The following is a 21,768-nucleotide window of genomic DNA, read 5'->3' as shown; positions in this document are numbered from 1 at the left end:
ATATTTCAAGGAACACTGTGACATTGAAGTTCACTCTATAGTAAGGATATGTACTGCATTTGATAAGATGAATATAAATCTAATACATTATTGAAAATCCCATCTGTAATTTCTAGCATATCACATTTAACATCACCTATATCGAAACCAGCTCCTACATCTGTGGTGCTTGCAGACATTATCTTACTGTCTTTCCACCCACTAAAAAATTGTAATTTAAAAACATCAAGTAGAAATCTCAAAATTTTAATCACAGTTAAAGCATGTCTTTACAGCATGCTTTCAATCTCCACTGTAGTGTATCTGCTACCTTAAGAGTGTACAAATGTATGCACATATACATATAAATCAGGATGATTTTAAAATATAGATTTTGAACAAACAGGACAATTTTTATTATGCTATTAAATTTGAACTTTTCTCGGGAGAATTTTTTAATGTGAGAATTTTAACCAGGAATTCATATGCTATCCATGCCAAAACTAATAACCAGACATATAACAAAATGAACTGAAAATGAACATCCTGGATTCAGGAAAATTAATTGCACTAGAGCCACCTCCTTCTGTGTAATATGTCAGCAGGAGAGGCATGTGCACACTCCTGGCAACAGAAGGAAATAGATGTAGAATTGCTCTGTATGTTTTGTTTAACACATACCCAGCTAATTCCAGATGATTCATTGTTCACAGAGGCTGATGATAACCATATCACATAGTACTGACTGAACACTGTCATATTTCATACAAACCTTCGTACTAAAATGTATTTAGAAACCCCATGAAACACAGTTCTAAACCTGCAAATTCCAAATAGGTAAGTACTTTGCATGCTCCTCTCATATATAGAAATGTATGTCATATTACTGTGGTCCTAAACTATAGACTAGAATCGTAATTTTTTTTTTTGTTGGAAGGGACCTTAAAGGTCACTTGTTCCGGCCACAGGCAGGGACACCTTCTACTATTTTGTATAATACAGAATACTAAATATTGCTAATATTTAAGAATTGAATGACAGCAACTGAACTACTACAGTAAGGCATTTGATTTGAACACGACAGTCTAATGTAAAAGAGGACATTTTAATGCTGAAAATCAAGCAAGAAAATAATGCAGAAATACCAGACTTGATCAAAAAGCAGCACACAAGAAAACAAACAAAAAATAAAATTTGACTACCAGCTCATCAAACAAAATCTGCAAAAGCATTATAATAGATAGCATTTACACTGCTGCCACTTCTTGATTTTGCTAAGTCTGAGAGTTTTCTGTGATTCCCTTGAGCTGCTGTTCTACAGTCACTACATTTGTTTCAGTGCCAACAGACTTTCAGTGGGGAGGTTCAGGTGAACACACAGAGTGCTACGACATGTCAGGTGTTAAACCTCAGTAACTTGATTCCCTCAGTGGTGTACCTGTGCTATAAAAACAGGATGCCAAAAAACAACATAAGAACATGTAAAATTGCTAAAATAGTCTTGAATGTTTCCACAAACTTTTGAGAACAGTGGATTTTCTAAGTTAAGTTATAGGAGAGAGTCTTATTGAAAGTCAAGAAGTTTCTGTATGTCTGCTACTAAAAGTAAACAGCCTAAAAAAACACAGTTCCCCCACTTTCCTGCAACACCTTCAACCTCAGGGCATTTACTTTCCTGGCTTGCAAATGGATGCAGAGTAGGTACACCATAAAATAGCTCCATTATAATATCTTAAAGGCTATCAACTTGTCATTTATTGAGTACAAGTAACAAAATGTGTTACCTCTCTGGTTTGATGTTCATTGACAGGCTGACTCCTTTGTGGAATCTTAAGCTGTTGTTCCAGCTTCTGTATCTCTTGCTGGAATACATCTCTCTCATGCTCTCGGTCAATTGCTTGCTCCTGAAAGTTAAGAAATTATGTGGATAATAAATAAACACCATGTGATTAAAAAACTATCCAAGTTAAGTGTCATCACTTCTAACCTGCATTCATGTGAGGCTGATAACAGTAACATCAGTATTTTTAGGGTAGCAGAACCTATTGCAGATATCATTAATATCTTAATTATTTGGGGCAATCAATTTCATATTTTCAATCAAAAAATTAGCACAGTACAGACACATCAAGTAATATTTTACAAAAAATGGCAGGTTTGTTTCTTCTGTTCTGTTTTATTCTTCTTCTGTGAATATACCAAGCAAATATTTTATTATTTCTTCACTACTGTTTGTCTTCAAGAAACGCAGAATAAATAGAAATTAAAAACAGAAATTAACTCTGGGTTAATATTATGAAAAGCCATCAAAAAAAAAGAACTATATATTGCTTGAAATACAGAGCTGTACTAAGTAAGCACTTCCAATTAATTTTCAACTTTTAAAATGTTATTAAATTCTTGTGCTGGAACCTACAACATGGCTGATGTTTGCTACCATCTACCTATGTTTGCTCAAAAACTGAAAAAAATTAGCATTTCTCCCGGAACAAAACTTCAGCAGAAGTGCAACCCACCCCCACATCTTCATGATATCTGCCTGTTACCATACTTACATCTAGAAATTTTCTTGTTTTCTCCAGCTGCTTCTCCAAGGCCTGGTTTTGCTGCCTTAAGTCCATTAGTTCTGCATTTTTCTCTTGTTCTAGCTCTACAAAACGACTGACTTGTTCTTCCAAGTCTATTTCCAAGACTTTAACTTGCTTCTGAAGGTCATCATACTCTTTTTCAGCTTGACGTTGTACTTCAATTTTTTCCTTCATTAGCTTTTCTGTTTCCTCCAGTAATTCTGAGTATAATCAAAGCATTGTTACTTTTAGATACAAATAGTAAGCAATGTTATGAAGCAAAACCACTCCCCAAGGTATCCATGCTGTAATCTGCAGAAGGATGTGAACTGGCTTGGGTTTTTACTATTTTTCTTTTTTTGAAAATATATTTTCTTCTGAGAAATAATCATGATACTGACTGAAGCAAATTCATATTAAAATTACTCTCCATTAGGTAGCTTTCAAAGGACTGTTACTGAAGTTGTATCAGAGCACTCCCCTGTTTAAGTCTCATATCAATTAAAAGGCCTTTGTACAATTATAAAGAAAAGAAAATGTATGGGGTCAAACCACAGCCAGAGTCAGCACAGGAGTTAACAGTGATGTACAGAAAACCCAACCCTCTTCTCATCCCCATTGCCAGTAAAATCAATCCATTCCCAGACCTCATTATTTAATGTGATACATATAAATAATTTGAGGGAAATACTGAAAGACTTAGCAAGGTTGCTGGGCAGACAGAAAGGAAAATTACTGACCTGCAACTGGAGCTTGCAAAATCAGTGACTGCATGAATGCCCAATTTTGAGTCATCATGAAAAAGCCAGCAAGCACATATACAGGAAAGCCCCAAACCACTCTAAGACTCTTAAGCCACAGCCCACTGAAGTGCCTATTAAATAACCATATGAACCCCTTGAGGTAAAACCCAAACGGCAAAGTGCACTTACTTTTGGAGAATCTTAAAAACACCATTGATATTTAGAAAGAAATAATAAAATTTACTTTCACTACAGAAGAAAGATCCTTCAGGCACCATCATCTTACATCGCATTTAACCAATTTTCATTTCTAGGTAACCATTATATACCAATATAATAAGATGTTTAATTATCACAGTGAATGACTCAGCTGTATTTGGAAATAAAAAGAAATAAAAGACTACAAAAACATCTCTCAAATGCCATCTAAGTAACTGTGAATAGGTGAATTCATTTGTGAATAAGATGATGGTTATTGATGAATTTGCTTATTATGTTTAGAAATTATAAGAAATTGCAAGTTGTTAGCAAAACGTAGAACTGAGTATGAAATACAACATCAAAGCTGCAGGCCAGTAAGAATTACAAATAACGTCAGTAAGCCAAAAGCCCAATAATCCTGATTAACAATGTCAGTACGTGTAAGTCTTCCACCCGGTTACAGATTGGCCATGCAACATACAAACACACCTGCTTGGGAAGCTGCATCGATTGCAGCATCTACTAGGCCTAGGAGAATAGAGAGAGAGAAAACAAAAAAAAGAAGCAAAGTAATTCACATGCCAGCTGTAGTTTTCTTGTGGTGCAACAATGTAAGAGAAAATGAAGCCAAAGATAGATGTGGCATTTAATGACAAAGTTGTTGAGATAACTTAGGGAATGTGACAAGTTATTCTGGTATGCATGATATAAGTACCTACACATATTTATAGAATTGTTTGTCCTTACAGCTCTTAAATATGAAAATAACTTTAATATATTTAGAAGCCTAAACCATATAAAAAATAACTAAAGTGGAATCATAGACAAGGATCTTCCTTATTACAGAGTAGGAAGCAGCAGGTTGCTCTTAAAATTTCATTATTGCAGAAAATTGCAGAAAATTGCAAATACACAAGATGTGCAATGTATAAAAATGGCAACATTATAAACTGGAATAAGCTTCTAGAAATTAGATAAAATTATTACTTCATCCTGCTATTTACAATGTAAGCACTGCAATCCTTGAAAGATCAGTACTTCTTAAAACACTAGAGTTCTCATTTTCTTTCCCTCTCAAACATGAAATATTAATTTGAGTTATTAGTTTAAGGAAGAATTAAAAGACAATTTTACTTCATGAGGGTAAATGCTTTTTTTGAGTAAGCAATTAGTTAGATTACATTGACATGGCATATATCTGAAATTTTCACCATTGGGGCTGAAAGTTTTCATTACTGGTAGATAAAAGGCTTTCCTTATGATGCAACTGTTGTGCTATTCTTCCCTGAAAGAGGAATTTATTAGAAAAATTCATCTTCTGTAACTAAAATAAATACAGCTATCACATGTAGTGCAATCATGTTCTGGTAGGTATGCTTCCTAGTCTGTCTTTAAGTCTGTTTGGAAAGTATTTAGACAGTATTCTTATCCATTGTTGCTATTCCATCTCCAGTGGTAATCAAAATGAAAGCAGATTTTTGGAGATAAAACTTTCTCTGGCTTATAGAACAACTGTAATTTCTCAACACTTCTAAAAATTCAGTCATTTCATGTTTAAAAATCAAGAAAAGTTATCATGCAAACATTAGGCAACAGGTGTGAAAATGTCCCAACTGGCCCTATCATACTTTTTACTAATGATCACGAAGGCAATGGGGAGAAGCCTTTGCCAAGACTAAATATTTTTTTGAATGTATAAGCAACTCTCATAGAAAGATAGTGATGAATACATACGCTGCTCTACTGGCCCCGCCTCTGCTCTCATGGCGTCCTTCTGTCTGGAGAGTAATTCCTTTTCTTCCTGGACCTGCTGCTGCTCAGCCTCTAACTCCTGCAATTTGTTACCTGTACACAGCAGCTCTTGCTCTAGATGGTCAATGATATCTACTTTTTCCTGGAGTTGTTTTTCCAGAAATGCTTTCTCATCTGCATAACCATCAATGAGGCCTGTAAAACATCAGTTTGGAGGCAGATTTAATAGACAATCAAAACCAATTTTTTCTTGTTGAAATCACCATTGTATTCTGACATGCATGCACATGTATGTTAGATGCTTAACACCTGACAATTTCTACTCCTGTCCTTGCTATCCTTTCATCATGAACAAATTATAGGAAAGACACTAGAACACCAAATATAGCTCTTAATTTGTATTCAGCACAAAACCTCTGGAGCAAGCAGGAACTTCAAAGCCAAGGAAAAATATGAGAAATAAGAAATTTAAATAAATTCAGTATAAATCACTATAAATCCAGTCTTGAACCAGAATTAAAATGGATTTTACTCTGTCTTGAGAATGTAGAAAAACTAAAGGTATTTACATTTGTTAACCATGTAGACCCAGACTCATCTTTTCTTTCTATATTTGAATTCATAGAGAACACGTGGGACTGGACATATAGGACTGGATATTGAAATAGAAAATACTAAACAAGTAACTTCATTTATAACATTTCAAAACTTCAAGACAACACAAACTCCAGTGGTTATTCCCCCCCATATCAGATGCTGTTCACAATGAATACTTAACAGGTTTGAAGTTGAGAGGGCATTCCCAGGTTAAATGGAATGCATACTCCCACAAAAAAGTTATGAAGTCTGCTAAAATCACACGTTGTGGTATTTACTTCTGCCAGGTTTGGGTTTTTTTGAGATGTAATGAAAATTGTCAGAGGTCAGTGAACTAATTTGCATTAGCTTTTCCATCACATCAGATAAGTCATATCTGACACCACTAAAACACAAGGTTTGAAAATGTCTCAGCTGCAGCAGTTTTTGTGATACGAAAGAAATGATCACAAATGACACATTTAATCTCCAGAGAAGACAGAGTACCATCAGATGTATAATGAACTAAGGCACTGTTCTGCATACCTACCTAAGGAACTTGATAAAAGCATGTAGTTTGTCAGAGTATGCTCACAACTCAGTTCAATGGGCAGAAATCAAATAAAAAGAGTTCTATGACATCTTTGTTTTCTTATATCAACACCAACAAAAAAAGGTGCCAGTCATTTAAAAGTGCATAAATTTCAAATGCACCTAACTTACAACTGTGCAATATATTTATCAAAGGCTAACACTAACATCTAATTCTCTCTTATATTCTAGAACTGCTCATGAACCAAATCAACAAAGCCATTCTGTACTTACATATTAGGCATTTTTACTTTATTACTGAAGAATTGTGAATAAAATTTCTGTCAAGACAAAATATTAAACTCCAAAGAAAGCAACAACATATAGCTGCCTACATTCTGAAATTCTTCAATATGAAACATTTTGTAACTCCGTATGTGTCAGAATATAAATTCTTAGGTCATTTATATTATATTGAAGAGTCCCTCATATTTTTGCATGTTGAGATGTGTTCCAAACAATCCTTTTTCAATTTTAATTTAATCTTGGGAAAAAAAAGGTAGTAATGCCTACTTCAGATTTTAATCTATTCCCTCTGAAATCAATTTTCATCCTTTCTGGCTTTGCTAAAGCTACTGAAATGTTGCAGTCAGTACTGCTGTTGCTGATACTCAACATTTATGCTGCATGAACTGACAGGCCACCAACTGTCCCTCACAGCACACTCTAGACACGTGGCTTAGAAACCTGCACTGCTTTTCAGCTTATGTGTCTCCTAACTATTAATAGCATGTGAAATCATGATGGATTATCTGTCTGTGTAAAAAGAAGAGGAAGCCTGGCAGGGTAGCATTCTCCAGGAGTAACATCTGACTATCAAACTTCACTCTATGTTCCCATTTTAAAACAGAAAAGTCTGCTGAACTTCAAAACTATAAAAAATATATTTCTGCCTACAACTATGGAGATCTTATCGATAGAGTAGGTGTTTTTTGCATATTTTCCAGTTGCCAATCAGATAAAATGACAGAAATGTAGGGTGGCTACAAAACATTCAGCTATCAAAATAAGAGAACAAATTGTCTGTCGTCAGATTTTAACATATTTTCCTGATGTCAGAACAGATTATTACATTTCCCCCATTGTAAGATGTTGTAATTTAATGCAGCTGCAAATACACTTTTTAAAAGACCACTTCAAACAGTGCAAACTGAAACTTATCACCACCATATTATCACACTCAGAATAAAGATTCTGTGTCAAGGTCAAGAGGCAGCTTGACCTTGACAAACTGAAATATGAGAAACTGCACTTCAACATATGAAAATAAGTTTGGGGTTTTTTTCCTTTCCCCTCATTGATGCTAGCTGAACACTGGAACAGATACTCAGAGAGGCTGTGGACAATCAAAACCTGACTGAACAGGGTCCTAGGCAAGCTGCTCTACCTGATCTTGCTTTGAGCGAGGGGAGGGAATAGTTGATCTCCAGAGGTGCCCTCCAGTCACAACTATTTATGATTTTAAGCTGTCAACATTTAAGCTTGTCTGCACAAACAAATATGTTACGATGAAATAAATAATTTTGAGGATCCAAACACATATATAACCTATTACTTTTAATATTGCCATGTATATTTTCACACAGTAAGTGAATCAAAATTGGAAAACAGAAACACAGTGTGGTTGACATTGGTAGGGACGTCCAGAGGTTATCATGTCCATAACTATCAGAAGGCTCATAAATTCTAAAACTTACAAAGAAATTGATCAAATTTGCAATTTCTTTACCCAATTAATAAGCAGGTGTAAAGTCCAACAACTCACCAAAAAAGCTACTCACCTTCAGCTTTACTAAGCTCCAAAGCCAACTGCTCTCTGGCTTTGATTTCCTCATTGAGACGTTCTTGTAGCTCTTCCTGATACCTGATAAATTCTGTGGCCTCTTGTTGCTTCTTGAAGGACTCTCGCATGAGCTCTGTCTGAGTAATTTTAGCATGTTCAAGCTATCACAGGAAAAAAATTACAGAAATTAGATAAACACCAATTCTATCACTCCTATTTAATTCACAGTTGCTTTACAGTGTGATTGGAAGCCTCACATAACTTCACTAAACATGTGATAAAATCTTTATTGAACACTCATTTGCAGAGTACAAGATGAAGACTGACTTATAAAAGTCTAAGCAAACAGGCTTTGTCAGTACAGTGAACTCCATGAGCCACCTGGCTAAATCCGTGTCTTTGTTCCGGTAATTCCTGATTTATGAGTTTACACTAGACTCACCTTTGTCTACACCAGTTTTGCACTAAATACGAGTAAGCTACCACTCACCATACACTCAGAATGGCTAAAAACATTGTATAAAACTGGCAGAATCCTTACTATAAATTGACTGAAATGGTGCTTCTCCTCTTTTTCTCTTTAACATGAAGATTGATGAGAACACCAAGGAAATGTCAACTTTCAGAATATTGCACATTTCAACCAACAAGAGAGTAAAGCAATGCTTCTTCCAACAGTGTCAACCTAGCAGAATTATTAATGATTTTTTTTTTATTCTTCTCCACTTGTCTGGTGGGTTAATATTTAACATGTACTGACACAGACACAGCAGTTTCACTGTGCCACTACCCTGAAGTACTGGAAAACCATGTCATGTGAAATTGCATATTTACAGTTTAGATGTATCCAAAAGGATAATTTCAAAAGCTAATTAAAATTAGAATTACAAAAGGAAAATAATGCATATAGACTAAACATTGTTAGAAGTTTTGATTACACAAAATGTTTTGATTAAACAAAGCATGTTCTGCTCCTCGGGTTTTTTTTTTTGTTTTGTTTTGTTGTTGTTTTTTTTTAATTTTTAATATTCTGGTTATTAGCAGATATTTGAAAGATAGTAACATCTACAGTTTCTATAAATTATTCTGTCTCTTGATTTCTTAAACTATAAAAGCTTTCTCACTAAATCCTGCTAAGATTGTGAATATGAGGAATGTGCTTTAAAAGCTCAGAAAAATGGGTTAAGGAACATTAAATAGAACAGTGCCCACAAAATTATCCACTTACACTTTGAAAAGAAAATCTGAATAATCAATACATTCCCTTTTATAATACATTGAATTTAAATACTCAATTCTTTTCTACAGCCTTCCTTTTCAGATGGGCATCATTAACATGTTCATTATTTATTCTGTCAAGAGTTAAAGAAAGACCTAAATACTGCAACTATCTGCACTAGTTTGAGATATTTTTAAAAATCACAGCACACCCTTCCTTTAGCCTTATATTTTTGAGTGCTTAATGAAACACCCACCTTGGATAAAAGGGAAACATATGATAATTTACTGTACATAGACAACTGTAAAAGTGGCTTCCTGAAATGCATGAAATTTTTCGGTTAAAACTCACAACAAAAATTATTCTCCAGCTTTTTTCAGTAATAACAACACAAAGTATTGTTAAAAATATCACAGGGCAAAACCTAAAGGAAATACAAACACAAACATGATTTTTTTAAGATCAACAATTTCTCCACAGGATCACTGAAAGCAAGGTGCCAGCTTGTGCTAGTTACTGTTACTACTCAGTGCACCAAAGTTAAAGGGAACAACTTTGATTGCAGTCTCTCCCCCACTTTGAACTACTCTCAGTGAGAACAATGAAATGTAATAAGTTACACTGAAATGCTTTAAAACGAGATCTCAAATATCTGGAATTTAACATATTTCTGTGTCTGATAAACTTCTTATGTTAGAAATGACCAGAGAATTGTAAAAATAAGTACCCACTTCAGTGTCCACTGAAAACTGACTAGGAAAAGAGCCTCTCACCAGTACAATTTTAACAGCAGAGGCAAGTTTATATAATTTTTCACTGCATTCTCTTCTATTTAAGCTTAATTTCTTTTAAAAACTTGTATACTTACTGAATAGGGAGGTGTAGGCAATGAGATTTTAGAGACAACTTTCAAAATGTGCCCATTTTTTTTGTGGCTGAAGTGAAAAATTGAGGTATTTACAACTACAGAATTATTCTCATCCAACTGTTCGGTGAAAGGAAAAGGATATGGCAAAGGCACACGAGATTCAACCTCATATGTGTCTTCTTCTTGGCCTTCAGTCCACAAACCACTAAACAGATTAGATGCCCAGTAGGTGCGGTAAGAATCCATTCCAAAAAATATTGCTCTTGCTGTCTTCTCAACTGTCCCGTGGGTATTTGGCACTAGCTAGGCTGGCTTTAGAAATTTCTGACAGGAATTTCTAACAGAACACATGCATTTAATAGCCTGAAGACACATATCAGCACAGACGGTGACAAACCTACTCGGAATCAGCAGGAAGCCTCAGATCACTTTTCAAGCTGAGTAATTCAGGAGTGGATTAATCCCAAACAAAAAGGTAAAAGAAAACTTCATATGGTCACTCCTAAGAAATCCTTCTTAGAGAAGTTTCACATGAAAAACCAACAGAAATCTTCCAATAGCAACTGGCAAATAATTTCCAAGGCAAGGGAGCAGAATTTTCTTCTACCCACACAGGAACGCTGCAGCAGACAAGCAAGCTAACAAAACCGAAACTAAAAATTTTCCAACTCCACTACGGCAAATGAACGAAAAATACAGATATGTCATTATTTGCATTCATCCTTGTTGCTGGAGTTAATTCAACAGGAAGAACTTTTGCAAGCTCTGCTAGTTTAAAGGCTTCCTGCTAGTCTCTCCCAACTGAAAGAGTTCAGGGGAGTGGCCCAGTTTATTTACCTATACATAACACCAGCAGGTGGAATTTGAATTAATACACCCACTATATGTCTTGCCTCAAGTTTCAAACTGCACTTCAGGTCTGAAAGTGTGTGTTCAGACAGGTCTCATGCAGTTACTTTGAAGATTTTGCCAGGTTTCCCCTGGCTCTTTAAAGTTTATTTGAAGAAACGGGTACATGTCTGGATGCAAAACACAACTGATTAGAGGAAAGGTTAAAATCTTTTCTACCTGTAATAAGTTTCAGATTATAAAGTACTGCAGACTGGAAAAAACTAAAAGATTCAGTTTCTGACTATTTAAAAATAATTTTCAAGTCACCTTTATATCCATGGTATATACAAGAACTGTATATAATCCAATAAGCAGACATTGCAAAGCAAACTTGAGAAGTCCCTCTACACAACAGCCAGAGAGGTGTCAATATTTATACTGTGAGAAAATGTGTAAACAGAAGGATTTTTTTATTAATTTAAGGGGGAAAAAAAAGCCAAAAACATGTAATCACCAGGGATAAATCCATCTTTGTATTAATGAAGAAAATGTGTCTGTATGTGTTTGAGCCATAACTCTAGCTGGTATTGGCAAAGTCTCAGCTACAAAGCTATGAAGGAAAATACTTTGACACCTTCAAATTGCAATGTACACAATCTGAAAGTAAAGCACATGATAAAAGCAGTGTAATTTGAACTGATCTAGGCATATAGTTCCTATTTCAGTTAACAAGGAAGTACTCCAGACAGCAACTAGCATCCCACCATAGAAAGTACTCTGATAGCAAACCGCTTCTTTTCTGGATACTGTTCCTGAACCACATATCTCACATAAATGCTGGAGTGCAGACTCCTTTTCTGATAGCAAGGTGGATATGTGCTTAACTGGCCATGTTTAAATCTCAGTTGGAAGAGACAGCAGGAGAGCTCCACCTTTTTACTCAATTGACTAAAATGTTTGTCAAGAGAACTAGACACAGTTCCCCTTAATCCTTCCTCCTCACAAGCTCTATGGGCTCTGACAACTCCTGTCTCATCTCTCAGCTGTAGCCGAACCCAGATGATCTGTATGAGCAATGAAAGATTGCCCTAGATTGGTAAGAATGCCCCACATTCAGGCCTCCTCTGCAGACCAAAGCAGATTTCTAGCAGGAAAGCAAATTCATCAGTAAAGTCATGCTGGAGAAGTCTTTTATTGGGTGGAGGCACCTGAAGCAATTTTACAGCTGTCAAAATGAACCTATGGGTTTTAGGCTTATGAAAACACAATCACAAGAAAAATAAATAAAAAAGCTCCATTGAGACACATAAATTAAAGTGCATCTCTATTAAATCACCCCACCTGATTTGAAGTTTCATTGATAGCTTCCAGAAGCTTTTCAACAGCTGCCTGCAGTCGAGAACTAATATTCAGAATGAGCTCTTCATTTTCAGGATCTATTTCCATCCCACTTTCTGCAAGATGTTGGCTCAGCAGCCCTTCACCTGCTGCTCCTGACCACATGTTAATATCATCATCTTCCATACTACTACCATGATATAAGGAGCAGGACTCTGAGAAAAAAAAAAAAAAAGTTACCTTTTCACAAAGACTCTAAGCAATTGCAAACATGAAAAGCTGTGCAACTGAGTTACAATAAGAAAGACAAGTCCAAAATGATTAAAATATTAATCTTAGTCACAAAAACAGAAAGGGAAATACTGCATACTAAAATTCACACAAAGAAGATAAACAATGTGTTAATTAAAAAGAAGCAGAAGTGCAAGAGAAAAGGAGATATTAACAGACAACATTTTAGACATACTTTCAGTATGCCAAGGGGCTCTGATGCTCATCCTTGAACCTTTGTTATGATCAGTAACCCTTACTACTTAGGATAACTTGCAATAATACTTGCAAGATTGTCTCTAAAATACAAAACAGTTAAAAAACCCCAAACAAAACCAACACCAGACTGTCAGTCCCTGTTTCACCAACATCCAATTATGTTACTATGAATTAACACAAAACTGTTCAAGTCAGTGAATCAAAATCAAGTGACTAAAAGGAAAGGCATGCATGCAATTCAGAGAGCTTCTTAGGACAAACAGACTGGAATACAGAACAATATTCAGCATGGTTATTAGTGATTAGTGAAAAACTGACATTTACTAAAATGAGTAGCTGAAATCAAGTACAGTGCAGCAGGACTGCAACTGTTCCTGTTCCTGCTTCTGGGCCACCTGGCACCTGCCTGCTTCTCAGTCTTCCTGAGGTCTGATGCATTTAAGGGCATTATCCACTCTTTCTGAAAAGCCAGACACACAAGGTTTGCCTACGGTATTAGGCTGATAGCAATTCCTCTAGAAAACAGCAAATCTGCCATATCTAGAATTCAAAGCTGTATTTAAGCAATGCAAGTGAAAGCAAAATCTTGAGATGTTTTAAAATTACACTTTTGGTATGAAAGCACAATACAGTAGGTATATCGTGACAGTTGAAACTATTGTTGACAAAGTCTTTTAAAAATAAAGATGAGTTATGCCCTTAGACTGACAGATCTGAAATGTCAGAAATAAATGCTACTGTGGAGAGTTTTTAAATGACAATTTATTTAAATGAAGTATATTTCTGGAATATATTTAAAGTAAATATTTTGGTATGGTGCATTTTTTAAACAAGTAGATGCTTTTGCTTAGGATTTTCTCAAAAATATCTTATTTTTCAGGAAAAGCATTATGACTAAATGAATTCAGAACAGTCAATGCCTGTTTAGCAATGAAGTTTCAATGCTGGGTTATCTTTGAATTCAAGTTCCTGGTTACTCCACAAATTGTGACTGCTGAACTAGAACAGTTTGTTTAGCTACAGAAATTGAATTGAAATTACAACAGGTCAATCTCACAAACTGCCTTTAAAAATGTACGTAGGTCTTGTTTTCACCTCCTAACCAGGCAGGCAAATAATATTGGCAGGCATATAATAATATGAGCCCTCTTGTTGATGTTGTTTGAACCTATCAAGCAAGTCAGATTCTAGTTTGAGGTTTGTTTTCAGCATTTTTGTAACAAGCTGCAACATGATTAACCATCTAGTGTACTTAATATACATTCCTACCTGCAAGTATTCTGACAATAATATCTGCAGCCATATATGTGACCCATACACAACAAACTAATCTATAGTGATTTTAATTGAGGAAGGTTTCCCTTGATTTACTCTTCTCTTAAAATTGCTAAGATTTGTCAAATGCAGATGCATTAATTTTTTTTTCTTCTAGTTGTATTATTACTGTTTCATATCTCCTTTTAGATGTGAGGGATATAATGTTACAAACTCTTTTCACATTCCAAAGGGAAAAAACAGAAGCACACTATATGAATGACCAGAACGAATAACCAGATGAACAGAAGATACATTCACATGGCACCTTTCATCTACACAGGATTTCAAAGCACTTTTGAGTACTGCACCTTGCAATGGCAGTCAAACTCCTGCAGTAGAATCACCCTAGCAGCAGCTAGCAATCATTTTCTGCCAGCACACTAAATATCTGCAATGGGTTTACACACCATAAAAGCTTTCCCACAACACCCTGATATTCCAACCCCCTGCAGTATAAGGAAGGCTGCAAAATTAACAATTTCACTATTTAATATTTAATAGCATTTTGGTATCTTACCACCCAGATTTGTGCGGTGTTTGGGTGTTTCAAAATATATCAACAGTGATGCAGAAGCTTTAATATCCTCAGAGTAGAAAGGACCTTCATTATAGATGGATATTGAACAGCATAAGTATTTCCAAATGTTGTGCCAAAGTACTGGTTAAAGACTGAGTTGAAGGAAAATATTATTCCCTACTGAGCCACCAACACACTTACTGCAGCACCTGATGCTCTTTGGAGGCCACTCATCTTAAGAACTGACCAGGTAAGACCCTGCTTAGCTTCAGAGATCTCACAAAATAAAAGCCCACAGTACAGTAGCATAGCTATAAACAAGACAAAACAATGACATATTAGTTATTGCACAATCTAATGCTTTCCTGATGGAATACAAATCATTTAGGTAATGTTCCTGTTTTCCTTCTCAGGTTTAACCCATAATTCATGTCCTGTCACCCTTTCATTTCAGTAAATGATTTGATTGTGAGGTACATCTGAATTGTGCCATGATGATTGTGTGTAAAATACAAAAATAAGATTATACAAAATGACTGCAGAAATGTGCAGTTGGTTACAAAACCATCTGAACTGTCTGTCTGGAAACTTCTGAAGAAAAACTTAAAAAAACTGATGGCAGCTCAGAATGTACATTTTAGAATCCAGGTTCAGAATATGTCTTTTACATTAATAATATCACTAATATTATTATTTCTTCTCGCCAGTGACCAGAACACTACCAACAGGCCTCCAGGAATTCATACCAAGACTCAAAACTCTTGTTTTGTTTATGACAATTCTTTTGTAATTAGCTTCCATTTCTTCTCAATAAATACAAAATAAATCAACATTAAAACATCATTTTGTTATATGAAATGTCTCAAAACAAAACAAAAAGAAAATAATTTGCCTGAAACATAATTATAAAAAATGAGGAAAGAAAAAGTGAGATGTCACCAAAAGTATAATTTGGAACATGGAAACTTTAGTAATCTCAAATATAACAAAAAACCCCAAAAAGTATCAAATGCACAAAAAACTTGTCATAATTCTGTTTATACAATGGGGTTGGCAATCCAAATGATAAATGTAGACAACCATATTATGATTTCTACAAAGTGGAACTTAAGAATACAAATTCACGTTAAATGTCTTCCTAACTGCACAGTAAAAGTCTCTGTATCTTTTTCCCCTCAAAATGGTCTTAATACACAGCAGCTCAGGACAGCATCTTTCCACATGATTTTCAGTGGTGGAAACAAGAAATAGAAACATTGCCCAGTCTCATTAATCACCCCTGGCAGCTTAATGTCTAATCAACATTTTGTTTATCCTTATATGGCTGTTCAGTCTCCCACCCTAACAGAACTAAATCAAATTCCACTGTCCTGTACTTTTGTTTTTCAGTCAATACAAAATAATAAATATAATATAACTGACTTTAGTAAAACTGTCATCTCTTTGTGTAAACTCTTTCCTGGTAATGAGAAAAAAATCAACCATAGAAACAAAGGTTTATATTGTTTCCTTTGCCATGGAGCATGCAGTTCAGCACATCAGATGTCATGGCCCACTAAATCTTAAGAAAAGTGCTTAATTATAGAGTGCTTGCTCAGAAGTTTCAGATACAGAAGTTGTTTACGAGCTGCCACCTGACATTTATGAACCAATACATATTTTGCATCATGTAGAGCCAGTATCTCAGTTTACTCCTGGGATTCCACTTAGGAATTGGGCTTAGGGGTTACAAGTTGGAAACAATAAATCAGTCTTGTGGCAGTGCAGTGTTTAGCTATTTAGTATTTAGTTTTTCCTGGTACACTGATCAGAAACAAGATGCTCAGAAGCTCAGAAGGCAAGAGGGTTTAATATTCAAGGAATGCTGTAACCTCGCAGGCTTCTCCAGAGCAACCTGCATTACTGCAGTCCCTCTACCCAAGTGAACTCACCAGATTACTGAGCATAAATGCCATTCCAATGATATGTTTTATGACTGAAATTTGAACTTTACTCACTCTTCTAGAAATAAAATCCTGTGCTTGCAGATAACCCAGTCAATGTCCTTCCATAAATGCTCTCTATAAATCAGGTGCGGTTATAAGAATATGATCTTAATGATTCAGCTTTTAAAAATGCTGAAACTCAGCAAAAACAGTAAGCTGAGTTTGCTTGTCAATACATACAGTTTACATGGTCAGAGAGAATTCCCTTCAATAAATACATTATTTTACTACTTTATTATTAGATTTTTATTAGTATAAATTTATTCCTACAGATTTCCTAACTAATTAAAAAGGAAGATCTGTTTGGCTGGGTACTAGAAAATACAATAACATGCACAGTTTTAAAAAAACCTAACAGTGTCTACATATTTCTAAATTCCATAAAATAATGGGGAAAATTTTTAAAATTTGTCCGCTCAAGCCATTTAAGTGTTAGTATAGAATATGAATCACAAGAATCCCATTGTTGAAAACACTAACAGAATTGGTCATCTAATTCCATTTGAAGAAAGATCAAATATTTCAGCTGATGAAACAGTACAACTATTACTATGGCTGCATGACCCCAGTGACAGAAAGGATGCTCCAGTATCCTTTTGAGAGCAAAAATGGAGAACTGTGAATACAGCCCCAGAGATACAAACCACACATTCAGCCATTATAGCTACAGTAAGCTTAGCTCTTCTTTAATTTTCACTTTTTACTTTGATTACTCCTTCTTTCATTGTTATTTCTGGATGTAAGGAAACACACAGAAAGGATACTGGAATAAACCACTGGTAGGTGGGCAGCTCAAATGCTGCTCTGTACCAAGGAGGGGCATTACAAGAACAGACACCTGCTTTCTTACAGGAGTTACATACCTCTTCAAAATACATTAATGGCAAACACATTCTGTCACTAACAATGGAATAAAGCTTTCTTCTACCTGAAGAGAGTCCTCTTTCATCAGAAGGCTTCACAAGAAATTAGCAAATCATTCCAATTACAGGGCATGTTCTGTGCTTAGACAGTAGCATTATGAAAGCCAAAAAAGTAAAAAAGAGGTATTTTTAACTGTGTTTTTCTACATATATGTAATGCAAGCAATCCATATTAAGAATTGTTAATGACGATAATTAGTGACATGCAGAAGTATACACACTGCAGGAGCAGACAAAAAGTGAATGTACCAAAAAATAAGACCAGAAGCTTAGTTATCCAATCTGCTATTTGAGGAAAAAAGCAAAGCCTCAAAAGCCTGAAGTTTGAAAAGATAATTTTTCTCACAACTAAATACAGTTATCTGCCTAGAAAACAAGAGTTACCTTTTTTAAAAATGAAAAGAAGTATAAGAAAAAAAAACTGCTGTTAACTCGAAAACTTCAGAAATTGTTAGGCTACAACTTTATTGTTAGGCTACATTTCATTGCAGATAACCTTTTGAGTGATCAGCTGAAGATGTGCCTGTGCTACAAATTCATGCAACCTTTCTTAACTTGCCCCAAGGCTTAATGTGACCTATATTTAAAGCCAGATGGAATCAATAACATGCAATAATCTACATTTTGAAAGAAAGAGGTAAAGTTCACTTACATTTACCAGCTGTATTATTATCCTGTAATAGACACTTTCTTAATACTGAAATGTACTGTTTGACTTCCAGTTCTTTTTCTCTTTCCTAGCAGCTAAAATTCCAGCCAAATCCAGGTGTATAACATGTTTGAGGCTGAACTGATCTGTGGGTCATTAGCTCCCCACAACACCCAGGACACATGTGCACAACCTCAACGTACCTAAATGGCAGTAAAATAGAGCACCTACTCTTGCCCAAAAGAGAAATGGACAGACACTATCCTAGTGCTGTCACAAGAAAATAAACAGAGCCCAGTAGAGTTCTTTGACGCTGGTATGCAACTAACTGTAACATCAGAATGCTCCTTCAGTCTTGTGCCAACACGCACTCCTGGAAACAGCTGATGGGCAAGCATTGGCAGTGAATTCTTGGAACTGTGTCCAAAACTGGATTTGCATGCAAACACTTCTTCAGGAAGCTAATGAAGTCCATAAGCACACATATACAGGCTTGCCCCGTGGCAGCTTGCCCTCAGTGACCAGCAGCATGCCTCTGCACTTTTACTGCACTGCTGGAGATACAGCCCCTGACACTAGTTCCCATTCCCCACACATGCACAGGAGGTCGTAAGTGATGCAATATGCCATGGAGCTATGTTTCAGTCTTTTTGCCTCCATCAACAGAAACTTTTTTTTTTTCTTGACTTCTCAACCACTTTCCCATTCTGCTGTAGGCTTTGCAACAGGACCCTAGATGTGAGCTCTAACTGGTGTGGAGCACGACCCAAACAACTCCTGAAATGTCTCTTAAACAGAGATGTCATATGCATTCAAATGAAAAATAGCTTGTGGGGGTTTTTTCCTTAAAAAAAGTTTAATTTAAAATATCAAAGCTAAGAGTATTTAAATATATCATTAAAACATATAAATGATACCTCTTATGGAATATAAAACCATACAATCAGTACCTTTTTCATACCCCACACGGATGCAGGGTTTTATTGACTCCTCTGTCTCAGTGTCCCAACCAGCTTGTTTGGAAGCCTGGACTTTCCCAGACCGATCCAGTAACCCAAGAACATGCTGACCAATTGTCTCCTCCATTGCTACAGTTGTCTTCACAACTTCTAAAAGAATCTTCATGAGTTTTTCATTAGCTTTCTGAAAAACATGCCTGCAGGACAGAAACTAATCAATCCTCTGATCTTTCCCTGATTTTCAAGTAGGTTGTAGCCTTTATACACCCTTGCAAACAAAGATTTGCAACAGAAATAAGATTTCTTTTTTAAGGCTAAACCCTACATCATACAAATACTAAATACATATTTGTGTTAAAAGTCAGTTCTTTTTACAAAATATGTAAAAAGTCGAAGTATTTATCACTATTTCTACTTTTATCTTGGCATTTTATCTAGTTATTTTTTTAAAGCAGAGGTCTGCTTTCACCTGGTATTCATTATAAAATTAATCCTTCCTCAAATGACAGTTAAAAAAATTGCCCCTCTACAAAGATGAAAAACTTTACAGAATATTCAACTGATATTATAAAATAAAACAATCGTACTAATATAAACTTAATTCACATATGTACACACAATATGTATATATGTGTATAAATAATGTTTATGATTCAACGTGTGTAATACAGAATATATAGTAAAATAGGCTAAGATTTGTCTCATCCTCTACAAAACTACATTGTTAGGCTTTATAAAAATATGATACTATTTAACCTAAAGTACATAAACTTACAAATATGGTTTTCTAGAACAAAAGATGCACATTATCATCAATCAGAATAAAGCTTATAAATATTATTAATCTAACAGTAAGAACAAGATTAACAAAATTTAAGAAAAATATTTTCTTAACAGTTCTAAGCACCTTTCTTTAGAAGAAAGAAGAGCTGAAGATGTTTCATCAGGCTTTCTTCCCCCATCTTCATGCTCAAAGAGCTGCTCTCTTGCATCATTTTGGTTTTCATTTTCGTTCTGAGTAAGTTTTGGCAGAGGGAGAGAAAACAAAAAGGACAGGAATCCTGTCATGTCAGAATCAACATATTCTTCTTATATATGGCAGGATTTGGAATTTAAAACCTAAATGAGTTATCATTTCCTTTTTAATACTTCTGCACCAAATTACAAATCAAGTAATACTCTTACTATGTGGAAAAAAATATTAACAAAACAAACCAGGAAATCCAAGGCAGGACCAATTAGAGAGAACTTTGTTACACTGATTAAGCAGCTGTTGTATTTTCTGTTTGTGTTGCTATAGCAATATGAAAAAGTGAGTTTACTTAAGGAAATAGCTGTAGTAATAATCCCCACCTTCAAGCTGTTCAACCAGCTTCTGTTTACCTAAAGTAAAAAAGCTATGTTTACCTCTACCACCTCTTGAATCTTACAGCTGCTCTTTTCCAGCAATACCCAACATCTTTTAGAAAAATATATTACACAGAACAAGTAACAGCGAACAGGAATCTTGTACTGGTTTTACATGCCACGGTTCCCAGAAAGTCAAAGTCCATATTTACCTCTGTCTGTGTGCTGTTGTTTTGTAACTCACAAAACAGTCTCTCTTTTCCGGGTACGGAATGCTGTTTTAACGATTCCAGCTCTTCTAAAAGCATTCTCTCTCTCTCTGTAACCAGGCTGTCATTCTCCATTGAGACACGCTAAGAAAGAAGTGTTATAGAGGCTCACACAGTTTTTTAAGCTTCTGAGTCAAGTGAGTCCTGTCACTTCTAATTCTTTACAGACACTGAACAATGAAATTTCAGTCCGTCTCTTTAAATCATTACAAAAACACTGAAAGCTCTCTAGAATGGAATACAGCTAAAAAATACTTAAACCTTCCTTAAGATTTTCATACCATTTTTATGCTCTTTAGGAAATACAATCGTCACAATGTAAACTGGAGGGAATTTCTGAATATTACATGCTATAACATGTTTTGCACAAGAAAAAAAGATAATAATAGCAACTTATTTTTATAAAAACCCTACACACATTCTCTTTTAGAAAAGCTAGAAATGTTCATGGCTTAAACATAATGCATACATTTGTATGTAGTTCTTATAAATCTACATACTAGGCATTAAAAACAAATAAAAAACCAGCAGCCTAAGTTCTACTTAGTGATTTTTATAGTTAAAGGAATTTGCAACCCTGACAAAAATACAGTTAACAAACTGAAAAAAAAAGGTAAAAGGAGAAAGTATGCATATATCAAAAGGAAAGATTATCAGGATAAATTATTCTAGGACACCTTCAAAGCAGCTAGGAGAGACAGCTGATATTGCTGGAAAGGATTCCTAAGGTACAAGTGAATGGCTTTCCAGATTCCAGAACTCCGTGAGCCCAAACTTAAACAGAGCACAACCAAGTTTGGAAAGGTGTGAAGCTCCACTCCACAGTGACAGCAAAGAATGCTAGAAATCACTGATTACTAGCTTC

General features: G+C 35.2%; 1 protein-coding gene across 9 annotated transcripts in view; it reads right to left on the bottom strand.

Annotated features, from left to right (window-relative positions):
• The window catches only part of AKAP9 (A-kinase anchoring protein 9), a 104,571-nt gene that overhangs the window by 25,760 nt on the left and 57,043 nt on the right, over positions 1–21,768 (bottom strand). For 6 of the 9 annotated variants that reach the window (XR_010356575.1, XM_064409728.1, XM_064409745.1 and 3 more), the window contains 9 exons: positions 20,847–20,987; positions 20,195–20,301; positions 19,279–19,484; positions 12,452–12,663; positions 8,191–8,353; positions 5,225–5,437; positions 3,980–4,018; positions 2,535–2,767; positions 1,764–1,883 (listed from right to left, as the gene is read on the bottom strand). Coding sequence is in view for 8 of the 9 variants with exons in the window: in XM_064409728.1 (XP_064265798.1) it covers positions 1,764–1,883; positions 2,535–2,767; positions 3,980–4,018; positions 5,225–5,437; positions 8,191–8,353; positions 12,452–12,663; positions 19,279–19,484; positions 20,195–20,301; positions 20,847–20,987 (1,434 nt within the window). In the remaining variant the exon portion in view is untranslated. Of the gene's footprint in view, positions 1–1,763; positions 1,884–2,534; positions 2,768–3,979; positions 4,019–5,224; positions 5,438–8,190; positions 8,354–10,279; positions 11,020–12,451; positions 12,664–19,278; positions 19,485–20,194; positions 20,302–20,846; positions 20,988–21,768 lie in introns of those variants that run through there. The other 3 variants (XM_064409755.1, XM_064409800.1, XM_064409793.1) reach the window with 2 other exon arrangements.

The sequence above is a fragment of the Passer domesticus genome, chromosome 1 (assembly GCF_036417665.1).
Source record: "Passer domesticus isolate bPasDom1 chromosome 1, bPasDom1.hap1, whole genome shotgun sequence".
NCBI lineage: Eukaryota > Metazoa > Chordata > Aves > Passeriformes > Passeridae > Passer > Passer domesticus.
The sequence above is the reverse complement of the archived record's forward strand: the minus strand, read 5'-3'. Positions and strand labels throughout refer to the sequence as shown.